The sequence below is a fragment of the Ylistrum balloti genome, unplaced genomic scaffold (genome assembly GCF_031769215.1).
Source record: "Ylistrum balloti isolate Yb309-2 unplaced genomic scaffold, AGI_CSIRO_Ybal_v1 Utg370948, whole genome shotgun sequence".
Classification (NCBI taxonomy): domain Eukaryota; kingdom Metazoa; phylum Mollusca; class Bivalvia; order Pectinida; family Pectinidae; genus Ylistrum; species Ylistrum balloti.
Window position 1 is genome coordinate 837,358 of NW_026782534.1, and position 17,633 is coordinate 854,990.

The 17,633-nt window shown below is 35.8% G+C and overlaps 2 protein-coding genes across 2 annotated transcripts; both read right to left on the reverse strand.

Moving 5' to 3' along the window:
* Positions 1 to 481: 481 nt before the first annotated feature.
* Positions 482 to 11,989, reverse strand: LOC132559657 (cytoplasmic tRNA 2-thiolation protein 2-A-like). Its single transcript, XM_060224272.1, has 15 exons — positions 11,864 to 11,989; positions 10,736 to 10,810; positions 9,789 to 9,927; positions 9,486 to 9,546; positions 9,147 to 9,256; positions 7,837 to 8,027; positions 7,494 to 7,629; positions 7,226 to 7,275; positions 6,683 to 6,764; positions 6,186 to 6,277; positions 5,658 to 5,721; positions 3,604 to 3,761; positions 1,762 to 1,825; positions 1,298 to 1,356; positions 482 to 1,081 (listed from the first exon to the last, which is right to left on the reverse strand). Exons 1-15 carry the CDS (start codon positions 11,917 to 11,919, stop codon positions 1,027 to 1,029), a joined length of 1,392 nt encoding a protein of 463 aa, XP_060080255.1. The 5' UTR covers positions 11,920 to 11,989; the 3' UTR covers positions 482 to 1,026.
* A 1,983-nt stretch (positions 11,990 to 13,972) lies between these two features.
* LOC132559658 (neuralized-like protein 2) lies at positions 13,973 to 17,612 on the reverse strand. The gene is made up of 3 exons (XM_060224273.1): positions 17,511 to 17,612; positions 15,748 to 16,445; positions 13,973 to 15,242 (listed from the first exon to the last, which is right to left on the reverse strand). The coding sequence occupies exons 2-3, from the start codon at positions 16,430 to 16,432 to the stop codon at positions 15,127 to 15,129; spliced, it is 801 nt and encodes a 266-aa protein (XP_060080256.1). The 5' UTR covers positions 16,433 to 16,445; positions 17,511 to 17,612; the 3' UTR covers positions 13,973 to 15,126.
* Between the last annotated feature and the right edge of the window lie 21 nt (positions 17,613 to 17,633).

Below are 17,633 nucleotides of genomic sequence, written 5' to 3' on the forward strand. Positions count from 1 at the left end.
GTATTTTTCAGATCCATAAATAGATTCTCCTTAGTTACTAGTTGTGACGTTAAGTTTTCGGCACTGATCAGAAAAACAAAATGTCCGACAGGTGATAATCTTGTGTTTTCACTTGGAAAAAATGTTACTTCTATATTTGGAGAAGCACTTTATGGATCTTTCTCCAGATGTCCTGTATACCTTTCTCTCACTTCCTGATTTTGCCTTTTAAGTTTTCAGACTGATCAGAAAATCAATCTGGCCGACAGATGACTGTCTTGGATTTGACAGTTAAAGATTATCATCAAATTTTCAAAGTTCATAATATAAGAAAAAAAAACACAACAAACAAACAAACAATACCAAAAACAAAGTAAAACGAAGAAAAGAAGGGAAAAGATCCAACTTTGAAGACCAAATAAAAATCAAATAAGGGTGGCTACAAACATCCCTCTTGGGTCTCTTGATTGTTTCATTACCAATAAGACTACATACACAATCATGGTTTCCAATATCTTTTCATTGATCTCAATAAGAACACATATTTACAGCCAAAAGAGAAAGACAGAATCTTTCATGAAATTACATTAAGGTTGAGACTTATCAACTCAGTCATAGAATTTTTCGATATAATAAGTAAAATCTTTTAATTCAGTAAGATATGGTTTTAAGAACCAGGAAACAAATTCAGGTTCCTTTTAACCACATTATCAAATGTTTGTAAATATTATTCTTTTGTGGTCTTGGTTCTATAAATATAGTCTCCACTGTATTGTCATGTCATCTGTAAACGTGTGACATCATTTCAGTGTCACTTTATCATGTTATAACAGGTAATATCTTTTCATTTTATGTAAGGATATGATATTGGTGCATTCATAGACCAACATGCAATCGTGACCATTGTTCAGCCTATTGACTTTCACACATTAAATTTCATATGAAAATCAACAGAGCATCCTTTAACATTAATAAATTGTTATAAATAATGAAGACATATATAACTGCAATGCATTGTAGATAAGTTGTTATCTATCAAAGTCTTCATCAACTGTTTTCTGGATCAAGAAGAAAATCCTGAATATCATTCTTCATCTTTGACCTATAAAATAAAATGTAACTTATACCACTATGAATCAAATAAGAAAATCAATCACATCTGAATCAGCTTCACTTCAATTTTACAATCAAAGGTGGAAAATCAATTAATTTGTCCTATTTTTTACTATTTAAGTTTGAAATAAATTACAAAAATTTTTAATTTACCATCAATTCTGACAAAAAATCAAAGCTGACAACATTATCACAGTTGACTTACCTACGAATTCGATATGAAATCTGTGACGTCAGTTTTTCTGGCAGTGATGTGGGGTCAGCCTTTAACAGACAAAAAAGATTTTCAAGGATTTCAGATTCTGAAATATACATGTGCTATCATGGGAAACAGGCAATATGAATGGCTCTGACTGATGTTGAACTTATCGTCAAATTATTAAGTAGTTTCACCATTTCTAGTCTAAATTACCTCTTTTTAAAAGTATCAGTCCAACCATGTTTTTAACATTTACAGAGGAATTCAAGAGAGCAAAAACCATTTCTTCTTTCTTTCGTGATGTACACCAATCATGATTTGGTGGTTCAAAATTTACCTACCAGTGATATATTCATTAGGACCAAACTACAGTACACAAACTATATATATATCTGACTAAATACCCTTTTTGTATATTTTTAACAAAGAATGTTTTCAGTCACTAAACAGTCATGTTACTTAAATCTTACCATGTCTTTAACAGTCATTCGACATCCATAACACAACACTGACATGACTTCATCCCTCTTCAAACTGAAATACAAAACACCAGGGTTAACTTCATTACACAAATCTCTTCTAAACAATCTACCAACTTTATGTAATTTGATTTATTAGTGGTCGGGTGGCGCATTGATAACACGCTGGCCTTTCACCTCGGCATCCAGGATTTGATTTCCGAAATGGACATGAAAAGGAATGGCAATCACCTGCCTAACCATGTGGGTTTTCTCTGGGTACTCCGGTTTTCTCCCATCAAAAGACACCTTGCCCTTCCAAGCAGGCCAACACGAGTGATTAATATAAGCTTTAAAACTTGTTTCACAATTGTTGTAAAATAAATAAAGTTTATCTATCATATTTAATTTAAAATATTTAAATATTTTGACCTGGACATATTAACCTCAGAATTATCTATCATTGATCTTAAAACATTACCCTCTCTTCCTCCCAAAACAGGCAGATGACCATACCCCTCAGTCTGTGTGTGATACCTACCCAAAACAGGTAGGTGACCTTACCCCTCAGTCTGTGCGATACCTACTCAAAACAGGTAGGTGACCTTACCCCTCAGTCTGTTTGAAATACCTACCCAAAATAGATAGGTGACCTTACCCCTCAGTCTGTGTGCAATACCTACCCAAAACAGGTAGGTAACCTTACCCCTCAGTCTGTGTGTGATACCTACCTAAAACAGGCAGATGGCCATACCCCTCAGTCTGTGTGCAATACCTACCCAAAACAGGTAGGTGACCTTATCCCTCAGTCTGTGTGTGACAGCTACCATCAACCTCCCCAAAACAGGTAGGTGACCTTACCCCTCAGTCTGTGTGTAACAGCTGCCTTTACCTCCCTAAATCAGGTAGGTGACCTTACCCCTCAGTCTGTAAGCGATACCTACCCAAAACAGGTAGGTGACCTTACCCCTCAGTCTGTTTGAAATACCTACCCAAAATAGATAGGTGACCTTACCCCTCAGTCTGTGTGCAATACCTACCCAAAACAGGTAGGTAACCTTACCCCTCAGTCTGTGTGTGATACCTACCTAAAACAGGCAGATGGCCATACCCCTCAGTCTGTGTGCAATACCTACCCAAAACAGGTAGGTGACCTTATCCCTCAGTCTGTGTGTGACAGCTACCATCAACCTCCCCAAAACAGGTAGGTGACCTTACCCCTCTGCGTGTGATACCTACCTAAAACAGGTAGGTGACCTTACCCCTCAGTCTGTTTGAAATACCTACCCAAAATAGATAGGTGACCTTACCCTAAGTCTGTGTGCAATACCTACCCAAAACAGGTAGGTAACCTTACCCCTCAGTCTGTGTGCGATACCTACCTAAAACAGGCAGATGACCATACCCCTCAGTCTGTGTGCAATACCTACCCAAAACAGGTAGGTGACCTTATCCCTCAGTCTGTGTGTGACAGCTACCATCAACCTCCCCAAAACAGGTAGGTGACCTTACCCCTCAGTCTGTGCGATACCTGCTCAAAACAGGTAGGTGACCTTACCCCTCAGTCTGTTTGAAATACCTACTCAAAACAGGTAGGTGACCTTAACCCTCAGTCTGTGCGACACCTACCCAAAACAGGTAGGTGACCTTAACCCTCAGTCTGTGCAATACCTACCCAAAATAGCTAAGTGACCTTAACCCTCAGTCTGTGTGTGATACCTACCCAAAACAGGTAGGTTACCTTACCCCTCAGTCTGTGTGTAATACCTACCCAAAACAGGTAGGTGACCTAAATCCCTCAGTCTTTGTTTGACAGCTACCATCAACCTCCCCAAAACAGGTAGGTGACCTTACCCCTCATTCTTTGTGTGACAGCTACCATCCCCTTCTCCACAACAGGTGTCTTTTTCTCCACATGTGGTTGAATTTTTCTTCTTCTTCTGGGAGATGAGAGAAGAGAACTCTACGGCACTCAGTGCTGATGAGGGCCCAACATCTGTATCCAGAGGACCCTACAGCAAAGACAAAAATGATAAGTTAGAAGAAATTAATTTTCCTCTATTGATCTGATGTCCAGCCATGGTAAGAGGTAAATCTAATGAACAAGTAAATCAAAGATATTTTCAGGATAACAAATGTGTTAATCCTAAAAACAGATGAGGATGTAGTGAGTGTTTAGTCAAATTGTATAAGGCCTGAATTGTGGTATCATAGATACATAAGAAGTAGTGGTATTTGTTCTATGTAAAACCTGAATTAGATCCAATGCATGAGAGTGTTGAAAGTTTCCCCTAGTCTTCTACATAAGTTTGTGACTAGTCCTAGGCCCAAACATGTTGGCAATAAACTCTTGAAAAATATAGAACAAATTGTTTTGGAACCTTTTCTAATTGAAACAATATCATCATCCTACAGGAATCTCATTATACAGAACACTAAACATAAACATTAGTTGTCCTTCTGTATTGTTATCTGTAACATTTTTCACACAATGTGAAACACCTGACACAAGGCACAGAGCCTGCATCACACAATGTAGACACACCTGACACAAGGCACAGAGCCTGCATCACACGATGTTACACACCTGACACAAGGCACAGAGCCTGCATCACATAATGTTACACACCTGACACAAGGCACAGAGCCTGCATCACACAATGTAGACATACCTGACACAAGGCACAGAGCCTGCATCACACAATGTAGACACACCTGACACAAGGCACAGAGCCTGCATCACACGATGTTACACACCTGACACAAGGCACAGAGCATGCATCACACAATGTAACACACCTGATGCAAGGCACAGTGGTTGCCTCATATAAAGTAGACACACTTGACACAAGGCAAAGTGGCTGCCTCACACAATGTAGACACACTTGACACAAGGCACAGAGCCTGCATCACACGATGTTACACACCTGACACAAGGCACAGAGCCTGCATCACATAATGTTACACACCTGACACAAGGCACAGAGCCTGCATCACACAATGTAGACATACCTGACACAAGGCACAGAGCCTGCATCACACAATGTAGACACACCTGACACAAGGCACAGAGCCTGCATCACACGATGTTACACACCTGACACAAGGCACAGAGCATGCATCACACAATGTAACACACCTGATGCAAGGCACAGTGGTTGCCTCATATAAAGTAGACACACTTGACACAAGGCAAAGTGGCTGCCTCACACAATGTAGACACACTTGACACAAGGCACAGAGCCTGCATCACACGATGTTACACACCTGACACAAGGCACAGAGCCTGCATCACATAATGTTACACACCTGACACAAGGCACAGAGACTGCATCACACAATGTAGACATACCTGACACAAGGCACAGAGCCTGCATCACACAATGTAGACACACCTGACACAAGGCACAGAGCCTGCATCACACGATGTTACACACCTGACACAAGGCACAGAGCATGCATCACACAATGTAACACACCTGATGCAAGGCACAGTGGTTGCCTCATATAAAGTAGACACACTTGACACAAGGCAAAGTGGCTGCCTCACACAATGTAGACACACTTGACACAAGGTACAGTGGTTTCCCCATATAAAGTAAACACACCTTACACAAGGCACAGTGGTTGCCCCATATAAAGTAAACACAGCGGACACAAGGCACAGTGGTTGCCCCATATAAAGTAAACACACCTGACATAAGGCAATGTGGCTGCCTCACACAATGTGAAACACCTGGCACAAGGCACAGTGGTTGGCTCATATAAAGAAGACATGCCTGACATAAGGCAAAATGGCTGCCTCACACAATGTAGACATACCTGACACAAGGCACAGAGCCTGCATCACACAATGTAGACACACCTGACACAAGGCAAAATGGCTGCCTCACACAATGTAGACATACCTGACACAAGGCACAGTGGCAGTTTTCTCCCTCCTTTTTCTCTGTACTTAACTTCTCACCAGTCCTTAAATGCAAGAAAAACTCTTATTATATTTATCAGTATCATGGTACTGCAATATATTAGCCTGTGAGTTACTGTGAGTTACAACATACCTAATTATATTACTGATAGTGGTAATCAGCCTTCAGTCCTGTGAGTTACTGTGAGTTACAACATACCTCATTATATTACTGATAGTGGTAACCAGCCTGCAGTCCTGTGAGTTACTGTGAGTTACAACATACCTCATTATATTACTGATAGTGGTAATCAGCCTGCAGTCCTGTGAGTTACAACATACCTCATTATATTACTGATAGTGGTAACCAGCCTGCAGTCCTGTGAGTTACTGTGAGTTACAACATACCTCATTATATTACTGATAGTGGTAACCAGCCTGCAGTCCTTGAGTTACTGTGAGTTACAACATACCTCATTATATTACTGATAGTGGTAATCAGCCTGCAGTCCTGTGAGTTACAACATACCTCATTATATTACTGATAGTGGACGGATAATCGGCCTGCAGTCCTGTCACGAATGCCTCCGTCAGGTGTTCAATACTTGATCCTTCATGTGTCTGACAATTGAACAAAAGTAAGCAGATGAGAAAATAAAAATTCTTAAAGTTTTAAATCATCTTTATCGACAATGTAATCTTCTCCTTGTGGTTTTATTAATCTTCTTGAGGAAATCCATATGCTTTACGAATTTCTGCCCTTGATAACACAACGCAATTTGTGTCTATGATATTTATGAAGACTGTCACAATTTATTTTACTAGATCTCCTGAAGCTTAGCAAAACAAAAGACTCTTAAGAAATTCATAAATTCAAATGAGATGGAAATTCAAGTATCTCTATATATTGTAGTTCATAACTTCATCAATTCATGAAGAAAACAGCACAAAATCTCAATCAAGTATTGTTGTACACAATATTCATAGTCATTGTTTCCAAAAACAAATTTCCTAAGTTTGTTCTACCTTGGTTGTAAGTGTTGGTAAAAACACAGACTCCACACCATGTAGAGCATTATACATAGCCACTTCCTTTGAACTGAAGCCTCTGTTAAATAAAATCAAAGTTTTAGTATCTACCGTAATACAATACTATAAATACACATCAGGTACACATAGTAACTCTTACACTTATAGCCTATAAGATGTTACTATGGAAACAGTCCAAACACAGATAATAACAAATCCCATTTGACAACACTCCTACTTCACTAATTGAGAACAAACCATACTTTTTGAGAAATCATCCTTAACTAAAGTAACAACTGATAAGTTAAAGATTAAGTATTCCTATTAGCAATACATTAATCTGTGTGGTTGATTCATAACATGCTTTAGACCACATGTGTTAAACTAATTTGTGGAAAGGAATAAAGACATTTTTCAATGGCTACCATTTTCATTGGGTAATATCAATCAGAAAAATGAAACACTTCAGAAATTTGACTGGAAAATTTGATGCCACGTCATGACTGTTATAAATGTTCTTGTGTGATGAAAAAATCCTACCTGATAGGTCGAACAAACATGATGTCTGGATACCTAGTGTCTGAAAATGCCTAAAAATCAAGAAAAATCATTTCATTTAGATAGTATATCATAAATATTTTTTTATATTGAAATATTTCAGAGAAGTATAAAAGTCTTAAAACCAAAAACTGAAAAAGATCCCGAATCAATCTGAACAAATATACAAACTGCTGGTTTACACAGAAAACAGAGGACAAACTCATCAGTGTACCTTACCTAGATAAAGATATCAGAGACATCAACTTACTGTATCCATAGCCACATGAGAACCCCTTCCCTGCGATATATCTGACAGGAGATTGACCGCAAGCCGAGTCCCACAGTGACCTGTCATGACCTTAGAGTATCCTTGAACTTTGGCCACCTCCATCAGTAACCTCTGTCTAAAATGTAATTGATAATAAGGAGTTTTTTTAAAAACATTTTATACCAGAATGACACATGATGACATAATCATTTGACATGGAAAATTATTTATTTTACTGTTAATATGACAGACACACAAACTGACTTAATCATGTTATACTGTCAAACATAATTCATGAATATACTTGAAACTTTGAAATGATAATTGTACAATTTAATGATACCTTAATTTGTTGAGCATGTCTTCCCGGGCTGTGAGAGATTTGATGGAGGAAAACAAGGATTTTATCTCAGTTCTTGCTCTGTCAAGGCTGTTGCTGTGAATGGCAGCAGTACAAAAACTGGACTGGTCAGCTTCAGTCAGACTAGACAGGTCAGCTTTTGGTAAGAGTCCATCTTGGTCCAAGCATAAGGCCTAAACAACAATGCCCAGCATGTCACAAAGATTCATTTCCCTTTGTTTAAATAATAAAAAGGAGGATTAAATCTAGTTTCTGCTCTACAGTAGCAAAAATATGACATGGCTAAAATTAGATACACTGGTTTTCATCAAAATTTGAGAGAAATTAGGGCACAGCAGAAATAAACTTCTACACAATAAGATAATAATACATACAGTTAATCACTTGAATGTAACGCTGTCTTAACTTGCATGGAAATTTCATCTGCAGTTCTGATAATTGAACAACTTTCCAAAAAAAGTGAAAATGATTTCTTTGGTAGCCTGTCAATTTAATCTCCTATAATTTCTGATAAAACTGATCTTTTTACAGCAGTTTAACCATCAGGCTATATCAATCAAGAATGCCATGGTAAGGTACATGATGTCTCTGGATTGTAGTACAGTAAAGATCTTTTTACAGCAGTTTAGCCATCAGGCTATATCAATCAAGAATGCCATGGTTAGGTACATGATGTCTCTGGATTGTAGTACAGTAAAGATCTTTTTACAGCAGTTTAGCCATCAGGCTATATCAATCAAGAATGCCATGGTTAGGTACATGATGTCTCTGGATTGTAGTACAGTAAAGATCTTTTTACAGCAGTTTAGCCATCAGGCTATATCAATCAAGAATGCCATGGTTAGGTACATGATGTCTCTGGATTGTAGTACAGTAAAGATCTTTTAACACCAGTTTGGTAAAAAGGATTAGTTATTTGGACTCAAAAAGAAAAAGTGGAAATTAAAATGATTTGCACCTGCTTTGTATGAAGTATATTGACGGATATATGAAAAGTTTGATAAAGTCAGCTAAGTAAGGTTGTGGTGTATTTGTAAAATTTGATAAAGTTAGCTAAGTAAGGTTGTGGTGTATTTGTAAAATTTGATAAAGTGAGCTAAGTAAGGTTGTATTTGTCTTTAAGACTTATGTGGGAAGGGAGACAATCTCACTTATTTTGTGATTTATTTGTAATTCTAACAGTACCTTGTATGCAAGTAACATTATAACACAACAGTAACACTTTCACAATACCAGGTAGGTTCAGCCAATCAGAACAATGATCTCAAAAAAGGTAACCCAAAAGCTCTCACCTCCTCTAAATATCTGGTATGACATGGGTATCCCACATTTTCCATTAATTCAGCTATTCTCTCCTTATCGGCTACACCATCCTGTACCAGGTTGTCTAGCACAGCACTCTCTACATAAACAAACGTGTCATAGTTCACATCTACATACAAACTTATTGTACAACTCAATAATATTCTTCCTCATGCCAAATCATGTTTTGTATCGTGTATAAGTAATTTATTTTTGTGCTGATTCAATTCAATATTTCAATAATTCCTTTTATATAAATGTTTTTATTTTTTCTGTCTTTCTATATCAACATATTTTTACAGCTAGTAGAAATTTCTTATAAAATATACCATCTATGAAGACAATCCCAGGGGTGAAGCGTAGTTTCTTGTGTGCTCTTTGACTCAATCCCTGTGGAAAAATAAAACTACAAATCAAATTTCATTCATAATAATTCTTTACATTTCAGATAACTTTCCCCTCTAATTAAGATAAACAGAGAGCCTCTAATTCCTGAATGTTTTTGCACAGAACACTGTACAAAGGGAATTGGACAACAAGTGTAGCCTATACAAGCTCGTAAGTAGATTTATGATGAAATAACAAACTCTCTATGGCAATAATAACTCCAAGAAAACATTTGATGACCTTACCTCTGTGATCAGATGGAGAAGACAGCTAGACGATGGACCTCCAGAGTAAGCCACTAATACCTTTTCTCCATCACGTACCAACTTCGACTTTCCAATGGTGGCCCTAAACTTGTGTGTTACATATACCATAAAGCAAGCCCTGAAAACACCACAGATAAATGGAATTATGTCACAAGTATAGTTTCTATAGTTGTCCTCATAAACCTTATTAAGCCAACATGGATTATCTATACAATAAGGAGCTGGATAATCCGTAATATTCTTTGCTATCTAGAACAATCAGACTATTCTAAGTAAGGTTATCTAGAACAACCAGACTATTCTAAGTAAGGTTACTGGAACAACCAGACTATTCTAAGTAAGGTTACTGGAACAATCAGACTATTCTAAGTAAGGTTACTGGAACAATCAGACTATTCTAAGTAAGGTTACTGGAACAACCAGACTATTCTAAGTAAGGTTACTGGAACAAGCAGACTATTCTAAGTAAGGTTACTGGAACAATCAGACTATTCTAAGTAAGGTTACTGGAACAATCAGACTATTCTAAGTAAGGTTACTGGAACAACCAGAATATTCTAAGTAAGGTTACTAGAACAACCAGACTATTCTAAGTACTGGAACAATCAGAATATTCTAAGTAAGGTTACTGGAACAACCAGAATATTCTAAGTAAGGTTACTGGAACAACCAGAATATTCTGTGCTATCTGGAACAACCAGAATATACTGTACCATCTGGAACAACTTGAATATCCAGTGTTATCTGGAGTGAAATTTACATATACCAAATGCAGATCGCACCCACATATGTTTCATACTAGCAAACCAGAAGGCCAACAAATGTGTGTTTGATATATAGAAAGCTTATTCCCTCTATTACATAAAAATGCCTTATGCAAGTAAAAATCTGATATACTGTGCTGCTGTTTATATAGTATTACTTACTTGCAAAAGGCATCATTTACTCGGGTGATCAAAATAGCATTTTCTGTGTGACACTTCATGCATTTTCTTCCAGGACTGAAAATACAGATAAGTACATTTTTTAGGTATATACATATATGCATCATGAATATCTGAAGAACAATATGACACATGTTTATGGTGAATTTGAAACAAAATCAGACTAAAACTTTCTTACAAACCTATTTAACAGTTTAATGCGATCAGTGACCAGACCTATGTACATGTACACAAGTCTCTGTGGTAACTATCAACCAACAAATTGAAACCTATCTCTTGATTGGATAAGATCACAATAATTCCTCTTGTTTTTAACTTTGCATTGTTGGATTGTTCTGCAGTTACATGCTGTCAGTTAAAAAATCAACGATAGGGAATAATCTACCACAACAAAGTAAAATGTGAAAATTAGTATACTGGGATTATTCTCTTTGTAGATCTGTTACCTCACCTATATAAAACATTAGAGTTTGTAATGTTGGGTCTAGGTCCAGTGCAGACATTTCTGTTGTTAACTTTTGTGTTTGTTGACTGAGCTGTAAAGAGACATCAAAGTCCTCTCTCCTCACAGTTGTTATCTATTATCTACCTAATACCTATACCCTATTCATATCATGTGGACCTAGCACTGACCAGTCGCAAGGCAGAGCCTTTTAAACGGCCAGTGAGAAATGAATCTCATTTTCAAAATAAAAAATAAAACTAACAGATCAAAATGGAGTATCCTTAGAAAAATATACATGAGTAAAACTTCTATAAATAGGAAAATTACTTTTTAATGCCATTAATTTGACAGTGATTTCTCTCGGCCGAAAAGGGGTATACAATGTATGTCATATTGCATTTTGTCACAAGAGTTCACGCATTAGGCTTGTCCCTATTCGCGATTGTTTTATTAAAAAAAAAAACAGATCAGTTATGTGTTGACTTCTTTTGGAGAAAAATGGTATATATACATACAGTAAGGCTACTTCACTCATTTATAAAGTCTCTTATCCCTATATTTCACGTTCCTTGTATGAAAAACATTATTTCACTATTCGTCATAACTGGTGACGTTGTAATATCACTAGTTTGGAGATTACAGTATGTTTCCGAGTTACCAGTTACCTGATTCTTTCTTTCTGGATCGGACCGTCAGAATCTCCCTCTTGCACGCTACACATGACTTTCAAAAACGATTAATACCAAGGCAGTCTTATAACAGACCTAAAACGAATGGGAACACATGCAACCCACATGCAATAACCACCACGAGTTACACTGAACTCGTTACACTTCCTACAGTTACAAACGCTTTAGTGATGAGGACTTCCAGGCGCAATGGGCCTGTACGGTTCATTAGCTTTAAAAACGAAGTCATTATTATAACTACTGAAATGCAACAGTAGTCATTATATTGAATCAGGAAAAGACCGTTTCACTGAACAGTTGTTGTTTATATATATATCATTTCGCTGTTGGAAATGTCGAAAATGTTTTGGTTGTAGAATACCTTACCCGAAGTGTATAAGATTTATCTCCCATTAACAATATTCCTTAACTAACGAACTAAATTTCATAATAAGACGATATACTTTCCATAAATGCTGTTCAAATTTTCAAATTAATCCTCTTGATAGGACCCACTCAAATAAATGGGTTTTTTTATCAATAAAGGATTAAAAGCTTGTAGCTTCTAGACATTATCAAATTGATGTGGAGAAATATTTATATATATATATATTATTTACCTCCTTTAAAGAAAATATGAAGTGCAGAATTTTAGGTAAGGCCAATTACCTGTATTCCTACAATAGCCATGTTACTATGTTACCAAATCGGCTTCAGCACCAAAACCATCACTTGAGTAAATCTCTATATATGTATGTACTGTATATACATCTATATGTACTATCAACTGTGATACAGGTTAGTCTGAAGGCATACAATGGACTTATCACTGAAAATATTTTCTGTGAATATAACAGTTCTGTAACCAATAAATAGATGCTAGTCGCATTCAGACACAACCAAAACAAGGTAACTGTGAAGTTGTGCATAATATTCACGTCTCTGTAGGATGGAAAGATATGAAATATTCTGAGGTTATAATTAATGCAGTAAAGCTTCCCTCAGATGAATGATTTAACACACTGCAGCAAACACTGATTGATTGTCAGTGCTTTCATGAAGAACCCATTGACATAAAGCTGGAAGTTGAATCCATGAGGAACTTGGCTTTACACTAGAACTTACCAAGCGCTTGAAAATCATCAACTTAAGTGAGGATAGGGAAGTTCAATATCATCAGCCTGTACTAGAACCAAGAGACACCAAGCAGAGGCTGAATATGATGCAACAGATGAGAGACCACATGAAAATAAAACATTAAACAAGAGGCCAGTAGGGTCTTTAGTTCTAACCTGAATCTTAAAAGCCAAGCAGTGGTATACATGCCTATAGGTTAGGTATTTCAAATATTTCCAAATTAAAGCTCAGTCGCTTAACTTCTTTGATGTCACAAGACAAGTTGGTAAGTTCTTCTATCATGATTGTCTTTCTCTTCTGATGCCCAGTAAGAGTTTATATGGATGTTGGGTGGTATTTGAAGTATGTCGAAAATATGACCCAGAAATGATGGGGATAAAAAGACAAACAATTTTATGGTCTAATTTATTTTTAATGAATCATTACATAGTCAGATGGTGTTTTAACTGTGAGATAAATTAACTCACAGATGATTTTCTATACGGTATGTAAGCCATTTCACACATTCGTTCCATCCATACATGTATCACTGAGTAACTGGTTTACTCTGAAATCTGTCTAGATGAAACTTACTTAACTTACAGAATTGTTATTTTCTATTATTATCTTTCATTCTTTTTGTGTACCATTTGAACAAAACATGATCACTCATACCAAAAATCTTGATAAATGTCCTTGAACTCCGACTTTGTTTTTCACTTTATTACCACATGAACTTCAATGCACCAAATAACCTAATATGTTGGAAAACAATTCATATATAAAAACTGTTGGACAAAATAATAACACTGAATATCATCACTTTGAATATCCCCTGCCACACCTTACTGCTTTAATTACACTGAATAAGTGACTTCTTTTCATACCTTAATGTCCTATTTATTTATTTACTTATTTATTTATTTTTCATATTGTCTTATTTTCACTGAACAATATCCTGAAATTTATGTATATAAATATAACCCTTCTAATAAGTAAAAAATTAAAGCAGTCAATTCTGACATGTTTCCCATAAACAATAGTACAAAGATAAAAATGTTAGTAAACATATATATATTATAAAACAAAAAATAAATAACAAAATTTATGAGAAGGTATTAGTCATGACATTCCTGATGTAACTCTACAAAACATTATTGATTTTTCAAAACATTGAAATTTCAGAAGGAAAATGAGCCAAGGTCCTGTTTCTATCAAAATTTTTTTATCAGAGTACAAAACTAGATGTTGATGAGAAAACTATTGTTATTGTCTTTCTTAACTTCTTAAATTTTAAAAATTTTACCAGTTCTCAACATATGGATCTTGTGTACTGATTCTAAATCATGATGTAAGATCTCAAACAACCAAATTTCACTCAAAAATTTCTGGTTGAATAAACAAGGTACTTATTAAAAATTCTGAATCTGAAAAATCTGAAATGAACTTATAATAGAAAAAAACATGATTTACTGAAGTCATGTGCAGTATTTTTTTTATCAATTTGATATCTATAGGAGTGTCTGCAAACTCTTGAAATCAACCAAAATATCATATTTTTCACCCTCAAAAAACCATTTATACAAAGCTATATCTCCATCCAATTTCAAATGGACAGTGACTCGATGATCCAATATAAAGTAAATTTCAATTTTATTCCTTATCAAAAAGATCTGAGTCTGCTATAAGTCTTTCCATCTTGTCCAAATAAGTTAGCTCTAGAAATTATACTTTCTGAGAAAATCTGTTTAACCCAAGTTCTAAAAGCAATGTGGCAAGGGGAAGTGTACCAACAAAAAATAACACTTTATAACAGTCATGATTCCTCTTATGGCAAGACAAAAAACAGCACATCAAATAGAATCATTGGCTTTGTAAGTCATTTGTTGTGTTAATCGTAGAAACAAAAAGAATTAAAATTATCAAAACAAAACATAAAACTGTTCATATACCCCTACAGTATAACTTTCTATAGTATGTCATTATGTCTTCAAGATATTGTTATCTTACACTAGGACTATCGAAATTCAAGGCAATTTATCGCAATGCTGTACATGTATATCGTACATAAATATAAATCAATTTTGAATATCACACAACAATCTGATACAGAGTATAACATTTAAGCTATTGTAAGTATGGTGCTATAGTTCATATCGCAGAAATTGTTTCAGTTTCATTGGCAATGGTAGGCAGGTAACATCTTCCTCCTTTGTCAACTGAAGTATTCTGTCTCTACATGCATTCTGAAGCGAGGACACTGAAAAATGAAAACATTATTACATTCATATGGCACTTATGATACAGTTGTCTACTGACATTCCACCCTTCTACAATCCTATATACCTAGCAGGAAAATTGTCTACAAACATTCAACCCTCATACAATCTTATACACCTAGCAGGAAAGTTGTCTACCAACATTCAACCCTCATACAATCTTATACACCAAGCAGGAAAGTTGTCTACCAACATTCAACCCTCATACAATCTTATACACCTAGCAGGAAAGTTGTCTACCAACATTCAACCCTCATACAATCTTATACACCTAGCAGGAAAATTTCAACTTGTCTCCATAAATTTACATAGTTTTACAAAGTTGAAAATTGAAATATTAATCTACTTTTTTTTCCATTTTTTTTTCTTTTACGTAAAGCAAATATATATTATATAAGCTATGGGTTTAACCTAACATCAATATATTCTGTTGTGAACTTAATTTTTTACATTGAATATGAAAGTGTAGAGTGACTATATACTTACCACAATACAGTTGGATTATCCTCACTTGTTTTGTGGTACCATACACATCTACCACTGCATAGAGTGGTCCCCCTTGGTGGGGAATATTTCTCGCACAAGGTCCCTGATCTTCACCATTGATGATAAACCTCATTTCTGCTGTGTCCCCCACCACACGATACATGATCCCAATCCTGCTACCAATGTCTGTTGGAAGGGCACTTTCTGATGAGGAGGTACTAACAGAAGTGTCATAATTATTGGATAAAAGTTTCCGTATGGGTAGTAGTAAACTTCTGCTGAAGGAGCCCTGGGGTGTGTGTATCACCTCTGTGTCTCCTAGCACTGACTGATGAATCTCCCTATCTATACTGTCCGAGTCACCAGCCTCTGAGTATACCACTTTATTGTGTGACTTTGTCACTGCAAAAATCCAAGATTTCCCCATGTTTTGAAGATCTGGTAATGCATATTGTGGAAGTTCAAATTTGCAGCTTGGATCAAACTGTGTTAGACCTATTCTCATATGTCCACTCCATCCTAACTCATTCTTTTCTATCTCAACAAGAAATATTTCTCCAGGTTTCAATGCCTTCTCACTGAAGGTCAGGGCATGTGCAAAACTAGTCTCTCTAAAGGCCACCATGTTGTCATTGAGAAGACGAATGTTTTGTCCATGGTAAGGGTGGAATTTTGTCACTGGCATCTTGTTGTCATGTCTACAAAAGGAAGAGGAAACATGTTACACTATGTATTGCAAAGCCATATATATAATCAATGAAGTAATAGCAACGGTCTGACATGAAAATTGTCAAATTTTCCAGGCAATCTGCCCCTTTATTAAGACACAAATATTACAGAAATTACACTGCATACAAAGAACATAAAACAAATACAAAGTTTAATTAAAAGCGGTGGTGTAAATTTAGACATCTTTATAATCCTTTCCGCTGATGGACAGGCAATAAAACCAGCAGCAAATAAACCATCATGTCACTTATTTATATTTTTTCCATAACATTTTCTGAAGATGTATAATGATACTTACTTAGTCACTAAAGCTTATTGTCACTTTTTAGAAAACTGAAGCATATCTTTGAATTCTACAGGCAGCCCATTGCCAACAGACAACTAAGAGTTATAATGTTAAATAGGAATTGGGAATTAAATAGGGTATTGTGGACATATATATCCCCCATTTTATTTTTGTGTCAATCAATAGTCAAAAAACATCAATCAATGGAATGATTAAAACGTTTTTCTACTAACTTATATGAGTTCCAAGTTTTATAAGTCTAATATCCTTTAACTGTGTAAAATGTACTCAAACAGTTCAACTTTTCAGGTTTTTTTATATGATGTTGGAAGAATTTAGCTTTTCTTATTATGACAATTCATCCATCCTTCTAACTATTAAACATACTAATATCTACGATGGCATATACTGTTGATAATACATTCTTAAAGATCTGCATTTATATGTATATGTATTGTTCTTTGGACTTTACAGTATAAGTGTGTTACTAAACATCACAGGATGTTCGTACATAAAACATTACCTGATAATATGGGGTTACGAAGGAATTAATATTAGAATCGTGAATTAATATTCTAGTACACCAGTATAGCATGGTTCAATCAGAGACCAACGTAAAATTCATTAAACTATAAAAAAAAAGATTCCGGAGCCCAAAGCTCCATATAATGCATTATCGACTACGTTGATCTGAGAGTAACCACATGCACACTTGAGAAGCAGTCAATAATGCAATTACTAAACTTACCGATCGGTTACAAAAAAGAATCTTGGATGCGTGCTTTAGCACTTAAACATATCTAATATGGAAATACTACTGTCCCGCCAATAAAGATTACAACTAGATTACTATCGGTGTTGGTCCTCTTGA

Bases quoted from the DNA above. Each gene is read 5' to 3' on its own strand.
- LOC132559657 (XM_060224272.1), bottom strand. From the start codon at position 11,919: ATGTGTAGCGTGCAAGAGGGAGATTCTGACGGTCCGATCCAGAAAGAA. The intron at 7,276-7,493 runs GTAAGTTGATGT...CTTGATTTTTAG, and splicing joins CTCATGTGGCTATGGATACA to GCATTTTCAGACACTAGGTA. The intron at 3,762-5,657 runs GTATGTCTACAT...TCTTTGCTGTAG, and splicing joins GCCACTGTGCCTTGTGTCAG to GGTCCTCTGGATACAGATGT.
- LOC132559658 (XM_060224273.1), bottom strand. From the start codon at position 16,432: ATGCCAGTGACAAAATTCCACCCTTACCATGGACAAAACATTCGTCTT. The intron at 15,243-15,747 runs GTAAGTATATAG...TTCATTTTTCAG, and splicing joins GATAATCCAACTGTATTGTG to TGTCCTCGCTTCAGAATGCA.